This window comes from Leptodactylus fuscus, chromosome 8 (genome assembly GCF_031893055.1).
Source record: "Leptodactylus fuscus isolate aLepFus1 chromosome 8, aLepFus1.hap2, whole genome shotgun sequence".
In the NCBI taxonomy this organism is placed as follows: domain Eukaryota; kingdom Metazoa; phylum Chordata; class Amphibia; order Anura; family Leptodactylidae; genus Leptodactylus; species Leptodactylus fuscus.
In genome coordinates, this window is record NC_134272.1 from 78,296,118 (window position 1) to 78,317,956 (window position 21,839).

The window sequence follows — 21,839 nt, forward strand, 5'->3', positions numbered from 1 at the left end:
CAAGAATTCAGGGGGACGAGATGGGTTATTACAGGCTGAGGCATGGGTCTAGGAAGTGTTTGCCCAAAATGCACTAAAATCTTAAAGGGATTGCCCATAATTTGAAAAAAAACATGGCAGGTCTTTCAAAAATGGCGCTACAACTGTTCACGGGTTGTGTGCGGTATTGCAATTCAGCCCCATTCACCATAAATGAACCAGACACAAGCTATGGATGGGTGAAGAAGCCCGAAATCAGACAAGATTTTTAAATACTGAAGAACCCCTTTAAGGAAATCCCCTATCACCAGATCTGTTACATTGGTGGAAGTGTGAACACTGTGTCATGAGAACATGTTCAAACGTGACTGCATGAGTAGTGGATCAACCATGAGCGCTGTCGCTTTAGTCCTGGGGTAGGGAACCTTTCGGCTCTCCAGCTGCTGTGAAACTACAACTCCCAACATGCGCCATTCACTTCCATGGAAGTTCCAAGAACAGCAGAGCAAGTATGCCTGCTGGGAATTTTAATTTTGCAACAGCTGGAGAGCCAAGGTTCCCTACCCCTGCTTTAGTCAATTCTAGGGGCCCAATAGGTAAGAAGGTCTGCATTCACCCAAACAGCAACATCCTGGACTATGGTGAGCTATTGAAGATAAAGAGGTCCAAGTGGTTTTAGCACCATGGCCTCTCTGCCATCCGGGTCATCCACTGATGTATGACTGCTTCACTAATTATACCGTGTGATGTGTCAACTACATCACTTACAATCAGATCTGAATTTTGGTTAGGAGGCGAGAGTACCAGCGACAATGGAGACACCCTCTAAGAGAGAAGATGTACATTATCCAAAAGGCAACTCATATTGTCTTCTTCTAGATCAACACAGCAAATATCAACTTTATATAAGTGTGGTTCTATCATACACCTTACCAATCTGGACACAACACCACTACACACATGGAGACTGATTTTACCCACCTGTAAGGCTGTCGGGTCGTGGTGGAACCATTCTTTCATAAATATCAAAAGGCTGATGGCCATATTGGTCAATGTCATGCATGTTCCTCTGTAGGGTTCCCATGTGCTGTGGAACTGCCGTCATTCCAGCTCGCTTTGGCGAGGAGGAGGATCCTACAGGAGCTTGGGATGAAGTGCCAACTCTGTTCTGTGAATCAGATAAAGTCAGCGGGGAACCAACTCGAACCGAAGTGCCTAAGGTTTGGTAGGTTGAGGTCATGCCATTGGGGTTGGAGTTTTGCCTGGAGGTGAGAGAACCAATCCTTCGGACTCCCGTTGGAGAGTTGGACCTGCGTATTGTGTACGGAGAAGCCGCTCTTTGTGAAGGCAACGTTGTAGAAGAGTAGGTGGTGGAGGCTGGAAGAGGTCGTGAATCTGTAATGGATGGTGATCCGTAGCCACTACCAAGTGAAGTTCTCAAAGACCCTCTAGAGGGAGATACTCCAGATCCAATGACGTAAGAAGGGGACTGTGATCTTGAGGGAACGGAGCTAACGCGTCGCACTGCCCGGTTGGCAGCCATAGCAGTTGCTGGCTACAAATGAAGGGGGAAAAAAAAAAACCTCAGTCAGTAGATGAATTGTGCATGAGACCATGACAGCTGCTGCTGATGATGATGGTCGTTGTGTTCAGGTCTTAATGAGACAAAGGCGGCACAACCTAATTTACTGGTTGGCGTTCGTCTTGATGGAGAGCTCTGTTTCAGGATTTCATAGCGCTATTCATTTCAGGACTTGTCAATCTGAATGTGAGTATCAAGCCGCAAAGTAGAAAGAGTGTGGTTAATGCAAAAGTCGCTCTCTTTGGATTAACATATGGCCTGAAAATTACTGAGATACGTTTTGATAAAAATTTCCTGTTAAAAAGAGTCCACAATTAAAATATAATAGACTCTTATCTTTTAAAGGGGTGGTCCGGGGACTTGATATGCACATCCCTGGTCTGGTGGTTTGTTGCAGATGCACATAGGGGTTCTTGGTTGGTTCCAACGTTAGGACACATCACTGGAAACAGCCTGAGCCCCCCCCCCTCTCCTCCATGTTTGCACATGTGATTACTTTACTATAGTCCGTCCTCATAACCTCACAAAAGAGGCAATTAAAGGAAGGTGGGGGGCAACTTTGGGGACAGGTACTGTTTCCAATCAGGTAACCCCAGGCTCGTAACCAGTCTGGAACTCTCAAAAGTCAAGCTGCAACAAACAGGTCAGGTAAGTTAATGTCAAGTCCCTAGACAACCCCTTTAAAGAGGATCCCACACCTCTAACAAGTCTATTTTAGCATATAACTGTGTTCCCTATGAATGAACAATTCCGGACCAGGTTTTCTTTTATAACTCTGTGTTATTCCTCCTAGAAATTTATGGACTCACTACCGATTTGGTGTTACCAGTTGGGGGGGGGGTGTCCCTGCACACTATCACCCTGTCCAATCAGACTAAGAGGAGTCAATAAGAAACGTTATAATGGGAGGGAACAGGAGGAGGTTCTAAGGGGCATGTCCTTGTACTGTCCTCTAACTTAGTGCGAGGAACCTCGGTATTTGAAGTAGAGAGGGGGGACATGCCGTGGCAGGACAGGAGTAGCTGCATTTTGGTATCTGGGACACATTTTGTAGGATAATTAAGCAAAGGCGACTTTTTTTTTTTTTTTTTTTTTTAGAAAAGTGAAATGGTGTCCAAAAACCCCCTTAAATTCCCAGAAATATTAAATTCTGAAATGAAAATGAAAACCTTAAAAGGATTTTCCACAAAAGCAAGAATGGAGAACCTGGCACGCTCAGTCCCTGGAATTTCTACAAATACATTCATTGATCAGATAAAAGTATTGTGCATATAACTTCCCCTCTTCCTTGTAGCTATGATCACCAATATTTGAGGATCCCAGACGATAAGCCTTTGCCACTTTAGTCTGTCTTGTGCTGGTCACTGCCTAATGGTCACCAGATGTCCCGTTGTGTACGTCATCACCACCCCTCATTCTGAACATAGTCTTTGTTTGGACAGGGTATGTGGCACCATATAGCTAAAGCACACATAAGTTATTGCAATTCTGATTGGAAGCGACACCCAAAAAGTCCATTGCTATAAAGTAAATGGTGGCTCTTCGGAAGATTTCACACTCATGCTATGAATCCTGTGTCTGTTGTCTCATTTGGCCAGACATTTCCCTAGCCCCCATAGGGTACTTAAGAATTGAAACTTCATAGACAATAAGTGAGGTCCTTAATTTGGGGATCATAAAATTTTACCAAAACACAGCTTATCTATGTATTACAATGGACAGCCATTCAATGGAGCGTTCACTATGTAAAACTAGAGTTCCCGAGGATCTGACATCTGTAGAGGTAACAACCCATCACCGGAGGGTGAGAAAAGTTGGACCCATCACAAATATATACATATATGTTTATATGAGCAACCTTTACCATGGGTTCATAGCAGGTGACTAGGAAGGATATGTATCCAATGTAAACAGGAGTAAAATCGGAAAGACCTCTCAATGAGCCGTTTCCTTGAGCTGAACACGACTGAAATTACAGAATGGAAATCCATCCAGACATGTACAATAACAAGCTGAAAATATAATAAGACTCCACTGTCTTACCCAAAGCAATTTCAGCACGATGATAAATCATATCTTTCCAACAACGTAATGAGCAACAACATATAAAACATAATAATAATAAAAGGCTACGCTGGATATTCCACATTACAGAAAGACCCGAGCATGGGCAAAGGATATCTAATCATTCCACATGGCTGACTATAGTTATACACAGGCGTAAAGAAACCTAGTCAATGTAATACAACAGCTGAATATAAAAAGGGAAAAAAGTTACCTGGACTAAGGTTTGGCCTTCAGCTCTCGAGGACCTCACCAAGTGGTTGCTGGTAGATCCTGAGAATGAGTGTTGTTGCCGAAGTTCGGGTTTACCCACATTGTGGTTGTGAAAAGTTCCGGCTTCTTGGTAACCGCTGTCCGAGTACGAGTTCATCTGTGTCGAGCTCCTTGAGTTGCCCAAAGATCCTAAAAAGTAAAGTAGTCAATATAAGAGGCGAAGTAAACCTCAAAGTAACCAGAAACTTGTGAGAAAGTTTATCCGCTGGTAAGAAATAATAAAAAAAACTGAACAGACCCTCACTTTCATGAAGTGACGTCTGCTCCGGGGAATACATGGTCACAGGTTCTGGGTCAGATCTGATGAGGAAGTGGTTGGGATGCGTAGTGTCAGAAAGTCTCTGCTTAGGGGGACCTCCGGATGATGCATCTGAAACCAAAAATAACCATCAACTTGTGACATGTAAAGAGTGTCGTAATCTGCTCGGAGAAGAGAAACACCGTTTCACGAGAGAAGTACATGTCTCATGACAAGAACTTAATCGAAACAATGATTTTGATGGTGTGGGTATGATCAATACCTTACTTAACATCACTTCATATATGGCTAGGACCCTGTATGAACGAGAGAGTGGGCACCATTAGGATGAAAATGCCCAAATTGAAAAAAGTCAAACTTTTCGGATATCATTGCTAGGGGATTCATTGCAAGGATGCCTTGTAATCTCAGAACCAGCTTGTCGCTACATAAAGAAATCTTGAATTCTACAATGTTCCAGAAATTTTGTAAATGTGATGTCCAACAATAGCTCCTTTTATATCCAGTCAATCTGACACATTGTAAACATTGTTGGATGGAGTTTCAACAGTGAGCTCACCATGCCGTAGAAGAGTCCTCAGGTAAGCTGCTCCTGAATTTTTTCATTAAAAGGGACTCTCTCATATGAACAAAACCAGATACGAATTTGCAGACAAAACTTAAAAATGTTTGCAAATATAAATTAAAAATTTTAAAGTTAAAAATTTGCAGAGATTTTATAGATTTTCTTTAACCATCTTAGTGATGACATCATAGTTTGTTGTCTTGATTGGCTGCCAATGGACACGACAATCAATGCAAGAACTTGCTATGGGATGGGGCTTGTCAGAAGTCCAGCCATGATGCCCTTATTATGGTCAAGTTATCAGGAGGACACTAAACATATGAGAAGATAACCAAACCACAATAGGGACATCATGGCTGGTTGTCATGAAGGAGATTACATGTATGAAAAGATAACCATGATGTCCTGATTGAGGTCTATGTGGACTATACATGTATTAGAAGATAATCCATCCACAATAAGGACATCATGGCTGGTTATCAGGAGGGAAACTACATGTGTGAGAAGATACCCAGCCATGATGTCCTTATTGTGGTCAGGTTATCTTCTCGTACATGTAGTGTCCATCCTGATACTCCGGCCACAATAAGGACATCATTGCTTGGTTATCAGGAAGGACACTACAAGTTAGAGAAGATAACATGACCACAATAAGGACATCATAGCTGGTTATCAGGAGGACACTACCTGTATGAGAAGATAACCTGACCACAATAAGGACATCATGGCTGGTTATCAGGAGGACACTACATGTGTGAGAAGATAACCAGCCATGATGTCCTTATTGTGGTCAGGTTATCTTCTCACACATGTAGTGTCCTCCTGATAACCAGCCATGATGTCCTTATTGTGGTCAGGTTATCTTCTCACACATGTAGTGTCCTCCTGATAACCAGCCATGATGTCCTTATTGTGGTCAGGTTATCAGGAGGACACTACATGTGTGAGAAGATAACCAGCCATGATGTCCTTATTGTGGTCAGGTTATCTTCTCACACATGTAGTGTCCTCCTGATAACCAGCCATGATGTCCTTATTGTGGTCAGGTTATCTTCTCATACATGTAGTGTCCTCCTGATAACCAGCCATGATGTCCTTATTGTCGTCAGGTTATCTTCTCATATATGTACTGTCCTTCATGATAACTTGACCACAATAAGGATATCATGGCTGGTTATCAGGAGGACACTACATGTATGAGAAGATAACCCGACCTCAATAAGGACATCATGGCTGGTTATCAGGAGGACACTACATGTATGAGAAGATAACCTGACCACAATAAGGACATCATGGCTGGTTATCAGGAGGACACTACATGTGTGAGAAGATAACCAGCCATGATGTCCTTATTGTGGTCAGGTTATCTTCTCATACACGTAGTGTCCTCCTGATAACCAGCCATGATGTACTTATTGTGGTCAGGTTATCTTCTCATATATGTACTGTCCTTCCTGATAACTTGACCACAATAAGGACATCATGGCTGGGTTTTTGATAAGTTCAAGGTCATAGAAAGTTCTTGTATCCATCAGCAATTGATCAAGACAACAGACTGTTAAAATCTACAAATGTTTAATTAGATTTGCAAAACGTTTAACTATTTGTCTACAAATTGAATTATGGTTTTGTTCACGGTGTTCAACAAACCGATAAGAGTTGAGCAAACATTGAAGAGTAAATTATCTATGAACAATTCAGATTTTTATTTTTTTTGTTTTTAAAGAGAAGAGGTAGAGAAAATCATCTGAAGTTTAATTTCTTGTATTAAAAGACTCCCTTAAGAGGTTAGTACAAGGTTAAAATAGTACTCCAGTTGGCACAATGCCAAAGCAGACATCCTCTTCGACCAGCCCAGATCTTCAATATAGTACACATTGTTGTTTAACTAAAGAGCCAAAATAATTCCTTCTGCGACCCTAAGTCTGCCATCTTGTGTGCTAAAACCACTTACATGCCTCTTATCGTAAAAGCAAACAGACTAAGAGAGTCCTCCCAGTCTAACAGAATACAAAGAGATCCTTGTAATAGGGACATGTTTTAGTGCCGAACCAACAACACATTACAACAACCACTCTCCAGTCTACACAAAAAGCTGTATGTACATCAACATACACAATGTACAGGAAGAACCCTGAACCTGCTAATTCTGTGGAGGTCATGTTCAGATTTGTGCAAGTAGTGATGCAGGGATTATTAGAAGCCTACTAGTAGCTCTAGAACGCTTCAGCTGAAAGCTGGTTTATAGGTATGGGCCCTGCACATTTATGGAATGCTACCTGTGATACTACAAGTTCTGTATCAGAATTGTGTTATTTGCAACATGGAATAAAAAAATGCATTACGCTGTTTAGGGCAATTTATATTGCTGTCCCTTTCATAAGGTTGTGTATACCCTGAATCGGAGGTTTACTACCCAGGTACTGGCACACACAAAACCTGACCACCCTGAGGGCTGCCTTAGTCTTTCCTTAAGTGTCACCTCTTGCAATAAAAAAACCAATGATACACAGTGTGTAAGTCATGTATACAACTATAGTATATCACTGAGAAATGGAGTCTCCAACTCAGTTTGACCTCATTCCCATCCTTAAATGTTGGCATGAACATGGGATTCAACTTTCTAACTCCCCAGGCATCATAAACCGTCTAAACAATGGAAGGAAAACCGACCAAAGGACTATACAGGCCTTCAGTAAGGATGGGTACATGTTGGGCCAACAAGTGCCAGTGTGTCCCATAATGCTGGGACAAATTGAGAAGTGAAAAATTGGGTTTAGAATAAAGCTTTGTTAAGTAATGTAATGGCCCCCAAAGTCCCAAGACACAAACCCCTTAGGGTATGTGTAATGCAGGTTGAGAACCAATGGACTTGACCATCTAATATGACTGGATGCCTCCTGATTTTTCCTCTGAAAGCAGACGTCACGGAACATAAGGGTTGGGCATGTTGGACATGCCTGATCATTCATAGGGCAGAGGGGTTTACCTCGTCTTACTCCCCCCCCCCCCCATCTTTATTGGAAACATATGGAATGATGGCTGTCAGCCAATTGCTGCCCCATACGCATAAAGGGCCTTAGCTGTATCATATCAGTAGAATTAAATCAATCCCCGGCAGGAAGCAACATTTCCTATTTACAAATTCAGCACCCCATGTGCTGCATGTAAGCGGTGATAGAGGACGGGTAATTGGAATTCTTCATCATTTTAATCAAGAGTATGACAGCCGACACTTCAAAACATGTGTGAAAAGAATCTCCTATAGACATCATTCAATCGAGGAACCGCACGGAGCCGAAATGTCACAAGAATGATCATAGATGTCAAATAAGCAGCTGTGATGCCGACACAAATAAATAAGGTGATCGCAGCCGCCCGCATCTCATCAGGATCATTTCTATAAATGAGCTCGTTCCACGGGACGCCAAGAACCCATTCAGATGATTTAATTTTAGGTCTGCCGCTGGATGCCTTCAAGAGCTATGCAAATATTTTAGGCTTGGTGAATACGTTATAGCGGCTGATACAGTTGTGATGACTCTGTACAATCACCTTATGGAGAGATCGCAATGGCACTAATCCCGCACTCCAGGCTGTTTGAGCCTTGTTGACATGCCATAAAAATCAGAAGGCACTTCACGGTGCGCATTTTTTTTTTTCAAAAGCAACTCCTGCGCATTGACGGATGCTGATAATTGCGCGGCGTGAAGAGACGAGATGAGAGACGTGCTATCATGCTCTCCTTTAGTTCCGACAGCTGAAAGAACACTGTTAATGGCTGCGCCGTTATGATAACAAAGACGGAGCTGACCTGGAAAAAAATAAATTAAAAAAAAAAGACACAACTGCCGATCTTTTTTATCAATGAAACACACTGCAAAACACAGCAAGGCTTGCAGAGATGGCACCTACGTAGTTCACATCCATCAAGTATCCCAGGGGCATTCCAGTTCTATCCATTGATGGCATGTTCTCGACTTTGTAAACAGGAATGAATAGACCAACACGTAACGGGAAGAGTATCGTATCATGGCACTACTAATTGTGAATGCCAGATGTCAGAGAAATACAGATCTGGACAAATATTCTCGTCATCAGGTCATTCATGGAACGTAAGTACTATGTCGGTCTATAGACTGAGAGCGGTTCAGGACTCCACACCAAACACCTTTCAAGTCCCTACTTATGGACAGTTGTGACACGGAATCAAAAAGAAAGTAGCCAAGTTTTCTAGTCCTGGACAACTCCTTTAAAACGGCATTGATCAATGGTCTCAATGTGGTAAATTTTGGGCCTCCCATTGTATACATAATGGCTCTTGGCCCTCTATAGATTTTCTTAGATTCCTGAGAGCCAACAATTTATCACTTCTTGACAGATGTTTTTCATTTCCTTGGCCACCAATGCCATTATTATATGTTCTGATACCAGAGCTGCTAAAAATAATTTGTCATTGGTCTATGTCATGATGACGTGGTCCCTACCTTTCATAGTGAAATGGGAGAGGAGTCTATACAACAATATTCAGAGTATAGTATATCACCTGATCCACAGATGCTCCTCTATTAGGAGGTGGACCATGGGCTGCTCCTTTTGGTACACAGTCCCTCTGCCTTGCATGTCTCGTCAGCTTGAAGCACTGTTGCTGTCACAATTCGGAGGGAGACAATGGCCAACTGATCAGAGGCACATTAACACCCGGGCAATGGTCTAGAGCAGAGGTAGGGAACCCTCTGCTCTCCAGCTGCTGTGAAACTACAACTCCCAACATGCTCCATTCACTTCCATGGGAGTTCCAAGAACAGCAGAGCAAGTATGCATGTTGGGAGTTGCAGTTTTGCAACAGATGGGGAGATAAGGCTCCCTACCCCAGGTCTAGAGAATCTCTTCCTCCTCTACTGGTCACGTATTCCTACAAAATCTCTATTATAAGGCACCTCATAAATGCTGCAAGAGCCAGCAACCCAACACTAAGATATCTGAAACCTCCATCTTTGAAACAAGAGCACCAAAATATCCTTTGATGAATGGAAGACCCAAATCACTTCCCAGATCAATACCTACCAAGAATACTTTTCAATGCACCTGGAACTATCATAAGTCTGTCTAAAAAGCTAAAACTCTACTTAAACGTAGCGATCGTCATCCCAAAACATGTAGATGAAAAGAAGCGTTAAGCTAAAAGCTGTCATTTTTATAAATGGCCTCGATATAGCCTTTATATGGAAAGATAAAACAAAAAACAATCCTGGTGTGAAAAAATTTTAAGTGTAAAAAATCTAAAGAAAATAAATATTTAGAGTTTTGTTACAGAGTTAAAACGAACGCGGCGTGACTCAGCGGCAGACACCGTCTCAGCGACAGCGCACGGAGAGATCAAGCTGACACATCAATCAAACACTATATAAAGTGGCGGCATCCGACGTGACCGGCCTGCTTCATGGCACCGGCTAAATCACAAGACTACAAAGCACTGATCCACGTCAGCTTTCCTGCATCTAGAATAAAGCTGTGGTAGAAGGGCAGCGGATGACAGATTCTAGGGCAACCTTTAGGCACCATTGTCTCATCGTCACAGTAGCTTGAAACATACCAAAACTTTTTGGTTGACTTTGCAGGATAGGCTGCCGCGCATGCACATAAGCAGTAACTCTATTTCGGACCATTACATGACTTGTATTCTGCATTTCTTACCAGTTATTTCCATTATTCTCAGTTATTCCTGAGCTAGTGTTGGAAACTAGCTGCTATGAGGTGTCCTATAGTCTGCACATGGAGAAAACAGGACAATCCGTCCCTAACAAGTAACAGCACCCTATAGGACATTATAGAGAAGTGCTGAGCAGTAGTGATTGAAGAAAGCACTTGGGGTTAGATAGAAACTTACTCAACACCTTCTGCTGCCTCCAGTTCAGACACCTTTATAGAATCTTCTTTCTCCTTAGCTCTGAGACTACAAAAATATTAGTCCACGTCTCTATCATCTCCCGCTTAGACTATGACAACACCCTTCTGTGTGTCGTCCCAGTAAATGCTCTCACTCCCCTCCAGTCCACTGCTTACTTAATCCACCTCTTCTCTCATTTTTCGTCAACCTCTCTCCTTTTCCAATGACCTCATTGACTAGCCATCGCTTTAAGATTGTCTCTATAGACTCTGACATACAGGGCCGTCCACAATTTGTCCCCTCCGCACACCTCTTGGCCTAATCTCCAGATTCTTATCCTCACAAACCCTCCATCTTTGCTCTGCTCTTATCCGCTCGTCACACAATCGCCTCTAAGACTTATTCCATGCATCCTCTATACTCTGGAAGTCACCACCATGATCCAGAAGACCGTCACTACAATAACAACCTTCAAGAGAACCCTTCAGGAAGACCTACGACCTTCAATAACCATTTTCAACCCTCAAATATCTTCTATCCCCCTTCCCTTTTAGATTGGAAGCTCCTGTGGTCAGGGTCTACTGTACCACTGGTCACCAAGTTAGGCCCTTGTATTATGTATGTAACCCTCTACAAATGGAAAGCCAATAAACATAGAAAAATACAAGAAAATGGGTAATGCCAGACCTTACTAAAACAGACAACTCAGGAGATCTGACTACAAGGAAAACAGAACAACTTTCGCCCTTTTCTTGCGGTGTGGTAGGAAGACGAATTACTACATCTACACATGAGCGCGTACCCTTATGTCACTAGTAAAACAAATCATGCATAACATGGGGCCAATTTGGGGGTCAACATCCCCGACAAGGTCCTTTTACATTGTAAGTAAGATCATCTTATTTAATCTTTAATAACAAAATCTAACAATTAAAATTTTCAGGATCACAAAGGAAGGAACATCGTAAATGTTACACTGACATTTCACTGCGCCAACGGTAATTACATTTTCTAGGATTTTATTTTTTTGTTTTTATCTGAGAAGTGAATTAATTTGTAAGATAAAAGACTTGTCCTTATTAAGTGGAAGCTTCTAGTTCGCCAACATGGATTGGACTCTGTGACAAATACTTACAGTACCAGGTATAGGAGCAATGGTCTACGGTAGAAGTCTCCAAAGGAGAGAACCTAACCCAACCGGTGAATGAAGGAATTTTGTATGGTTCGGTATTTGTAAGATTACCTGACCACAATAAGGACATCATGGCTGGTTATCTTCTCATACATGTAGTGTCCTCCTGATAACCAGCCATGTTGTCCTTTTTGTGGTCAGGTTATCTTCTCATACATGTAGTGTCCTCCTGATAACCAGCCATGATGTCCTTATTGTGGTCGAGTTATCTTCTCTTCTTATCCCTCGGGATAAGCCAGTCATGGTTTCTGACAAGTCCCAGACCACTGAAAGTCCCTGCGTTCATCGTCATATCCAACAATAGATCAGGACTGGCCACTAAGATGGCTAGAAAAACTCTTTAAAACAATGCAAATTTTTATTTATTTATATTATATTTGCAAAGCTCTTTTTCACTTGTCTATAAATGTATATATGAATATATTAATGGGAACAAAAATCCTTTAAATTCCAAAATCCTAAAGTTCAGCATTTCTTCCAGGATTTTTCACAGATTAATAACCACATGAAAACAGAACAAAAAGTTCCTTTCAGAAAACACCTGGCCCCAGCTGTCTCACCTCCTATATAGGCTATAAATACCAGTAATAGGACAAGTATTATACTAGGGATGAGTTTTCAAGTAAACCTTGTTTAGAATACATAAAATACATTATATTGTATTTGCATGATATTAGTATTGAATAATTTTTCTGTTAATACCATCAATATGGTCACTTATTACATATTTCAGCCCTATTTATTGAGTCTACACAAGGACACATAAACATACACATATGGATAGGATAAGAGAATTTGTAATTGCCTTTATGATCACGTAAGCTGCTGTATATATAGAGTATGGATCCAAGGAAAGATCCCTTAAAGGTGTTTTCATTTTTCATACTGCTGGCCTATCCCCAAGTTAGGGATTCAGTATGTGATTGTGAGGTCCAATATCCGGCCCCCACACAGATCAACTATTGTAGCAAGTCCTTGAAGCTGCTAGTGGACGGGGCACGCAATACCATTCCTATGCAACTAGTATAGCGGCACTGCAGTTTTCCAGAACACCCGCTATACCGGGGGTCAGCAACCTTCGGCACTCCAGCTGCTGTGAAACTACAACTCCCAACATGCTCGAGTCACTTCCATGGGAGTTCCAAGAACAGCAGAGCAAGTATGCATGCTGGGAGTTGTAGTTTTACAACAGCTGGAGTGCTGAAGGTTGCCTATCCCTGCGCTATACAGTGGACATGACTGCTTTGCAGCTCCTATTACTTGAATAGGGAAGGTGCTGCACTGCCACTTGCAGCTTCTGGCTGATCTGTGTGGGGTACAGGTGTCAGACCTCACAAATCATATACGGATGACCTTTCCTGTGGATAGGCATCAGTATGAAAAATCAATTTAGAGGGGGCAACACGGTGCCCTCAGTGGTTAGCACTGCAGCCTTGCAGCGCTGAGTCCTGAGTTCGAATCCCGCCAGGAACAACATCTGCAAGGAGTTTTTATGTTCTCCCCGTGATTGCATGGATTTTCTCCCATTCTACAAAGACATACTGATAGGAGAAAAAATGTATATTGTGATCCCTATATGGGGCTCAAAATCTACATTTTAAAAAAAAAATCAATTTGGGGCTGGTAACACAACTTTTTTTTTTTTTTTTTCCAGAATATACATAGTGATAGCCTATTCTCTTCCCTCTCTCAATGATATAACATTCAGTCATGACGTGGTACAGCAGCAGTTCCATTCAAGAGAATGGGGCTGAGATGCAATACCAAGCACGGCCACTGGAGAACGTATGGCGCAGTGCTTGGTATTCAGTCGCAGTGCTTAATTGAACGCCGCAGATTTAACCAGTTGATCAGTGGGGGTCTTGGGAGACCAATTTTTTTTGACAGTTATAATACACAAGGCCAGATATGCTGGTGGCGTATATTCCCCACACACTTCTGTATCATCATATATTCAATATTAATGAGACAAAGCCGGACACGCATCAGTGGAATTAAAACTAAACTGGACAGAAAACCTTTTTCTTAAAGAAATGAGGATGAAAAGTATCTTCTCGTTTTACCAATCTGGAAGTTACAAATAATTACGAGAGAAATCCAGTGAAAGTGAGAGCCTGATGTCACAAGAACGAGAAGTCGCTTAATTTTACTTAGTCACTACCCTCATTATAGCATGTCTATGCATGTAGTGAACACGCCTCGTCACATGCTCAAACACTCCTTGCGTGTATCACCAAAAAAATAAATAAAAAAGTTTTAAAGTTGAACATGTTTTTAATATACAAAAAATCCCTGCAGTTCTGGTTTTGCCCACTAGGAAATGTTATCTGCTAAAACTTCCTGTTTCCTGTAGATTTCTTTGCAGCAGTCACCTCACTTACAGCACTCTGGCAATCACAGCGATCATGTCTATGTAGGGAAGACACAGAATCCAGTAGTCACAATAGGTGATGTCACATCTTATCCACTCCCCTCTCTACACAGGTCACAGAGCATGCTCAGAAAACTCTCCCATAGAAGTGAACAGAGTCTGCTCCAGACCATTATAGCTATGGCCAATGGTCCATCTCTGGGACACAGGAAATCAAGAACTATTTTAGGTTTAGTGGCAAGAGTTAAAATTGCAAATCGTTAGGATTTTTTTTAAAAAAAATACAGTTAATTTGGAAAATTAAAAAGATCCCAAAAATTCTTAAAATATATATTTAACATGAAAAAAATGATTTTAAAACACAGGTTACTCATTTCCTGGTGACCTATTCCCTTTAATTACTTCCCAGACCGTGCAGCATGCCATCTTTTCTTTATCCTCTAAGCTACATCATCAAATAGAAGTAAAGAACTTTCAGACATTACAGGATTAACTTTTCCGTACCTGCTGATCTCCAAGGAAATGACTTTTCAGTAGAGCTGAAAGAGAAAGAGAGAAAAAAAAAGATTTAATGAACAATCGGAGCACCAAGTCTTAACGTGATGTGAGCACTGTGAAAGTAGTTAGCAACATGGGAACTAGACAAATTGGGGGGGGGGGGAGGGGATTAAAAAAGGGGCATCTCACCACCTCATACTTGATGAATTCATTAAAAGCTGCCATTCCACTGATTCCGACACAGTTACAATTTTTTCTCTAGCCCCCACTATTCCCTTGCAATCAATGCTGATATTTACAGCACCTATACTACTTCAGGTCTCTACTGTCAGGTGGGCGTGTCCTAGCCTGTAGTCTGAGAACACCCAACAAACTGTAGAGAATCCAACGTATCAGGCGCTGAAACTACCCGCACAGATTGCTCGGAAACGGTGGGGGCTACAGAAAAAATTCCAACTGCGTCAGAATCAGTGGATTGAGGGCTATTAAAGGATACGAAGAGGTGATTTAGGAGAAGATATTGAAATAGCCTTGTAAAGTGCTAAACATGGGAAAAATGTGAAACATTTAGAAGATAAAAAACATCCAGAAGTGCAAAGAAAACGGTCAAATACAAGGAGGCTCATCTTTCCTCTTAAAGGGGATTGTCTGGTCTGGACAGATGTGAAGTTGTGATGATTTCAACCAAATTAGAGTTTCCTTCAAAAGAAGGGACAAACAGCTGTAGACGGGTGTTTAGGGGTTGTCTCATCTGTGAGTAGGGATCAGCCATCTACAGGCGAGAGTCTTGTTTGACATGCTAGATTCCTATAGGTGGCACTAGAGAGACTCTTTACAATCTGTCGGTGAACCAATTTGCATATCCTTTCCCAGACACCATTGCCTGCAAGACTTTCTCCACCAGTCCGGTCTCCTCGAGGAGAACAATCTACAGTTTATAGACTACAGGCCATAGTTTGCTGATAGGATCTCGTGGCAGCCACACTTTTAGTAGTGAAAGTCTTCCAGACACTGATTTATTCGGCATTCGCCCCCTTAGGCAATTTCCATATATTTCAGTGCTTTCTTTTCGGCAATGCTACGAAGTCATCCGCACAGACACATATATGCAGTAGCAGCAGATTTCATTAGCAGTCGCCTCTAAAGTGCTGACAAGTCTTCATACTAGCAGATGAAAGCCAAGCATTTGCAGTGCGGTTGCAGTCGGCACGCACAATCCACGAAACGCACAAGCGGATGATGTTAAAACTTTAAAAACATTGAGCGACAGAACTGAAGCTCTAAGAAGAGAGATTTTCCAGCCCCCTCCTCATACACAGGAATGAAAGATACTGATCCATCCATAAAAATTCCAGTCACCGAGATACTTCCTCCCTGAGATTACACATTAAATCAGGACACAATAGATGGCGGTGTTCGCCGCGCTCACCGACTGACATTGGGGTTTGTTCCTCTGTCCGTAAATGACACGGTAGCCGCCAGGCTTGACTTCACGAGAGCTACGGGGTGGGGGATGGGGAATCATTTTCTTAGGAAATAATTTTTATGAAACTTTCACAAGCTCAAAAGACGTCACCTGGAAAGAGCGTGTAGGTGTATAGACGGTGAACAAGAGGTAAACGGGTTCTTAAAGGAAAAGTGTCGCCAGGAAATGTATTGTTTAAATGACTTTTATATTAAACATTTCAAATAATTTTTTGTTGCCTTTAAGTTTCCATATTATCTATATTAAAAAAATTCATATCAATCTTGCAACTCCAACTCGCCACTAAGTCTAAAATTGTTTGTGACTTCCTATTTTCTGGAGATGGACCATGGGCCATAGACAATGATCTGAAGTAGATCCTATTGACTTCTATGGGAATTTTTTCTAGGCCTGGTCTGTTTCTCTTCGCATCTTCTTCCGGTGCTGGTTTCAAACTTCTAGGCCTCAGGCCTAGGGCAAAGCCGACTGCGCATGCCTGCCGGCCACAAGAGAATGGCTGCTTACAATACCGTGTAATCGGCCATTTTCTTGTGGCTGATGGGCATGCGCAGTCGGCTTTGCCCTAGGCCTAGAAGTTTGAAGTCAATCCCTGGAAGAAGATACGAAGAGAGCCTGTTCCTGAAGAAGATGAAGGCAGCGCTGCAGAGTTCTCTTGCAGCATTAGGGACGCCTCCAGTGCTGTTTGAGAGCTGAGGCCCGCCCCTAGTGCTGCGGGAGAACTCATTTGCATACCGACGAAAACCCAGATTTATAGCGCATGGCGGCGCGGAGAAGACATCTAAGGGTGGGAGAAGAATAGCCATTCTTAAGGCTTTTCCTACGTGTTAGGGACAAATAATTGAGTTTTAATGATAGGATCCCTTTAAAGATGTGGTATGTGACCTGTGATTGGCTAAGCAGGGATTTCCTGTGTGTCGAGAGACGCCAGGAAGTAGTGGCCAGCAGGGAGCGCTACAGACGGTGTAAGCAGAGCGGCAGGGAATCGATGAAGGAGAGGACCACTTTAAGTTCAGAGTCATTTCAGTTCAAGTCTTCGTCGACGCTTCTCCATGGTTTCTCTCTCATATCGCTCAATTACAATTCCAGCAATAAGTGAGCAATACTAGCAAACAATCTGAAAGGAAGCATGACAATTTTTCATCTCATTCTTAAAGGGGATATTGCAACAATTCTTAAAGATTCTACCGTTTTTTTTTTTCCAATTGTGATGTGCAAAGTAAACTCAATTTCCACTCATCTGTATTGGCGTGGCGTAAGCCATTGTGATCTGCGGAACCGGGAACATCAAGAGGAAGCGACAATCGACTGCGGCCGCTTCCATTAAATTACAATGTCAGTGTCATGGACTTTGCAGCTTTATTCTACCCCTCCCCTATTCGCCACGGTATCTAATGTGCGGATTTCAGCTTGAGAGATAGAAAAGCTTAAAGGAAATAGGAACATTGATTGTATCCCTGCTCCGGTTTTGTTACTTTCAGGGGGCACAGAACAGAGGTGACCTCATTTACTGATAAACACTTACCTATCGCATCAATCCAAGTGACAACATTGCTTAGCTCTGCTGAAGGAGAAGGTAGCGGCCAGTGCCGCACACGCTGGTGGAGGAGGAAGGCGCGCCGCACCGGTTTATTTTAGCAATAATGTATTATTGATCTTCTGTACTGAGTTCTATACAGAGTTCTATAAATAATAACTGCGGATGTGAATGTTCTGTATTCGATAAAATGTTTATTAAAGGGGAAATATTCATTCCAAACCAATTAAGAGAAATGAAATGTAACTCAATCCCTCATCTATCTGCATGTAAACAGCAGAGCAACTGCAAACAATAGCGCGGGTACATTAAGGCCACAGACGGCAGCAGAACACGGCCCTCCGAAGGCAAATTACCAGGGAAAAGCCGAACAGCTGCACAACAATGCAAAGAGAGACCACTGAGCTGGTGTAAAGGAAGAGCATACCAAAGAAATGAGAGGAAATACTAGAAAAATAGAGGATTACATGAAGAATATGGAGAAGTGAACCTGTCAGGTGATCAACGCGACCCTATATGACTACCGGATATGATAGAGGGAGAGAAACTGAGCTGTGCAATATATAGGGATATATGATAGAGGGAGAAAAGCTGAGCTCTGTGATATATAGGTTACTAGCAGGAGGACCCGGCTTTGCACGGGTATAATTCATTTTTTGTTTGTGCAGTGGCCCCATAAGAATTGCCCAGATTTGCACTGATGTGATTGCAAAGCTCTGATGTGTGATACTGTGGGCTGAGCTGTATATCTAATCCTCCGACGTGTGATACTGTGGGCTGAGCTGTATATCTAATCCTCCGACGTGTGATACTGTGTGCTGAGCTGTGTATCTAATCCTCCGACGTGTGATACTGTGTGCTGAGCTGTGTATCTAATTCTCTAATGCATGTATCTCAGTTTGGATATCGGTGTGGTTATCAGTATTATACACACTGGGAGTAATGCTGTGTACATGTGGAATGACCGTGTATATGGCAGTTGGAATATGAGTGAAAGACTTGCAGGTTTGTATTGGCTAACGTAGGTCATTGTTTTGGGAATCGAGTTTATGAAAAACTGTCATCTGGGCGTTTCTGGTTGAGGACATGTGCCTCCATAATATGACAATGTTCAATCAGTACTGTCAGTGTCAGGATTTAGGGACACCCTCTTTTTCAATAGGAACAACAGAGGAACGGCACAACACAAAGTTATGAGAAAAGATGCCCATGAATGGTTATTGCATTTACTAAAAAAGATATCAGGAATAGTGAGCGGCCATCTTTAATATATACTACACTCATTACTCTGGTGAGCCTTATAGTATAGCCAGGGAGCGCCCTAATGCATAATCTGGGTTCCTCCTGTCTGGGGGCAGAGTTACATCACTAAATCTCTTTCAGCCATAGAATAAAACAGAACGATCACGACAAAGAGAAGACACATAAAGCTTCGGTACTAAGCAGTCAGTTCTGCAACCCACCAGTACTGTATCTGCAATGCAGAAATACCCTGCCATCGCCGCCACCATCATCATCATCATCATCATCATCACCACCACCACCACCATCATCACATTTCCAATGCAGAAATACCCTGGGGAAGAGCAGGAATCAAAGCTGTAGATTGTCAATTTATTGTATGAAAATCACAAAGCAGTAAAAACATGTCCGGACTCTCCGTAATCCTCGAAAACTGTTTCATGTCATGTCAGGGACAGCTAAGCCCAGCCAAGGAACCAGACGAATCAGCAGTTCCCCAATTTCCTTTCTGCAGGTTCAGAACACAGGGCGAGATTCAGATCTACTTGTAGAAAGAAAAATTGATTCCCTCCCCCCCTGGCTGTAACTGAAAGCGATTTCTTCCAGATGAAGTGACATCAAAGCAAGACGGCCACAGACCCGGCCGCTCCGCCAGCTCATATCTGCAGTCTCACCACCAGGTATGTGCATTTGGATGACTGCTGAAAGTTTTGCTATTTGGTCCAATACTTGGGGGCTATTCACATGGCAGAAACAATTCTGTGATAAATGCAGCTTCAGGAATTTGGAGCTGAATTTTCCATTTGTCCAAATTCCACGTTAAATTCCGCACCGGCCAAGGGTTGTATTCTGCAACCCATTCCCAGTGCCAAAATCATACACACATTTGTTTCTGAAAGTCTTATCTGCAAAGCGAACTTGGAAAAATCTGATACAAGATCACTAAGGTGTCACCCTCGGGACATCCTGGAAATAATGGATTGTGATCAGGCAGAGCGAGACTCAAGTATCGCCCATCTGCTTTACAGCACCCCTGCCTCGACAAGACCCGTCGTCATGCGTGCGGCGACAGATGTTTCTCGCTCAATGTCCTTTTTGCCACCTCATTTTTATTATGAAGCAAAACCAAAGGGGAGCCTAATAAAGAAACTTTAATTAAACAAATGCAATATTAATGAAGGGTTTGGCGACGTGACAAGGCAACGAGCCGCGACGTGGAGAATTCGGTCTGAAGAGTTTAACCTGTGGATCTGTTACTGCTTATAGCTAATACGGACATGTTATGAGAACGGAACACGGAGCACTGGATCGGTTTTAAAGGGGATGTCCAAGGGTTCTAGAAATCATTTTATGGATTAGTAAAAATTAGATCCTAAAATTTTCTAACATACAGTAAGTATGAAATCTGTGCAGTTCTCAGGATAGCGCCTCTCCCGTGCACAGGTCCCTAATGGTGTCAAGTGCTGGTGGTCGCACATGCTCAGTGGCTCACACTCACTTCTTGGATCTTCTTCTACATGGGCAATTCTGTAATTATTGCTATTCTGCAGGTTAGCCCGCAGGAAATCAGTACATTAGATGTGACTTGTCACCTGCACTAAACACAGGTGGACATAGGAGGGCGCTTCCACTTATTACTCTTCAATTTCTGAATGCATTCTCACTGCAACATTTTTTCACACCTAAAACTTTTGCACATTTCTGTATATATATATATACATATATATATATAATATATATATATATATATATATATATATATATATATTATATATAATATATATATATGCAGATTTTTTTTATTTTTTTTTAAGACTCTAACTGACCACTTATCCTGTATTGGGCGTTTTTACAGGTTGTGTTGCAGACATCTGGTCATTTATGGCCAACATATTCGGAACAAATGAAGTAGAAAATTAGGTAACATTTTCATCTCCTTATTGTGAATTATTTTTACATCTCCACAATCCCATTCTGATGGTGATGAGAGAAGCTGCTTCAGTTTTCCGTGCTTTGTCCTTGAGTCATTAAGCCTTCATATTCGCCACCCGCTCTGTACATAGAGTGAATAATGTTATTAATAAAGTAGGGGCCAGGGCGGCCGCTTCCCCGCTTGTGGGTAAACTCCAGGAGCCGGCGATTATCTCCCCGCTAATCATCAATTCTCTGCAGCCACTGGAAGAGACCAGGCAGAGCGAGAGCTAAATGGCAATTTCACGATGGAGATGAACGCATGAAGAGGCGTTCCATAAGTAGATAATGGAGGGTTAATTTTACTGAGCAAGCCTTAGACCAGTAACACTGTGCCCTGTCAGGCCAGGGGGGCCACGGCCTTAGGTCAATCCTTTGGGATCCTAGAATGAGCACATTGCAAGTGGACAAATATCTCAATGCACGAGGTGCACTCGGGGTGATCTCGCAGTCTATTGAAATACGACAAAATTGGAAAACAATATAAAAATAATTACAATCTTTCGCTTCATGCATTCAAAACTAAGAATTAGAGATGAGAGAGTACTATTGGAAACGGGAGTTTAGAATAGCACGCACCCATAGGAATGAATGGATGCAGCCGGCACGCAGGAAGGGTAAGCGTCCGGCCGCCGGCAAAGTCTGCGTGCTGGCCGCTTCCATTCATTCCTATGGGTGCGTGCTATTCGAAACTCCCGTTTCAAATAGTACTCGCTCATCTCTACTAAGAACTATATAGAAATTTTTCTTCCTATCTGTAACCAGGATATCAGGTCCCCCTTTAGCAAACCTCGTACGGTAACTGGCTGCAGAAGGAGCCTCCCCCCCTCTGCTAAAAAGCTAAACTTAATTTAAGGGATCAGCAGGGAATGAGACTAATCTTGGAGAAATCTTACAAAATTTTGTTTTAGAAACTTACAGGATTTCTTAAGA

At 42.3% G+C, this 21,839-nt stretch overlaps 1 protein-coding gene across 3 annotated transcripts in view; it reads right to left on the reverse strand.

The window, feature by feature from the left end:
• The window catches only part of PKP4 (plakophilin 4), a 176,828-nt gene that overhangs the window by 48,603 nt on the left and 106,386 nt on the right, over positions 1–21,839 (reverse strand). For 2 of the 3 annotated variants that reach the window (XM_075284452.1, XM_075284454.1), the window contains exons 4-7: positions 14,680–14,714; positions 4,137–4,268; positions 3,840–4,027; positions 961–1,534 (exon numbers count right to left, since the gene is read on the reverse strand). In XM_075284452.1, coding sequence (XP_075140553.1) covers positions 961–1,534; positions 3,840–4,027; positions 4,137–4,268; positions 14,680–14,714 — 929 coding nt within the window. The remainder of the gene's footprint in view (positions 1–960; positions 1,535–3,839; positions 4,028–4,136; positions 4,269–14,679; positions 14,715–21,839) is intronic. The other variant, XM_075284453.1, reaches the window with a different exon arrangement.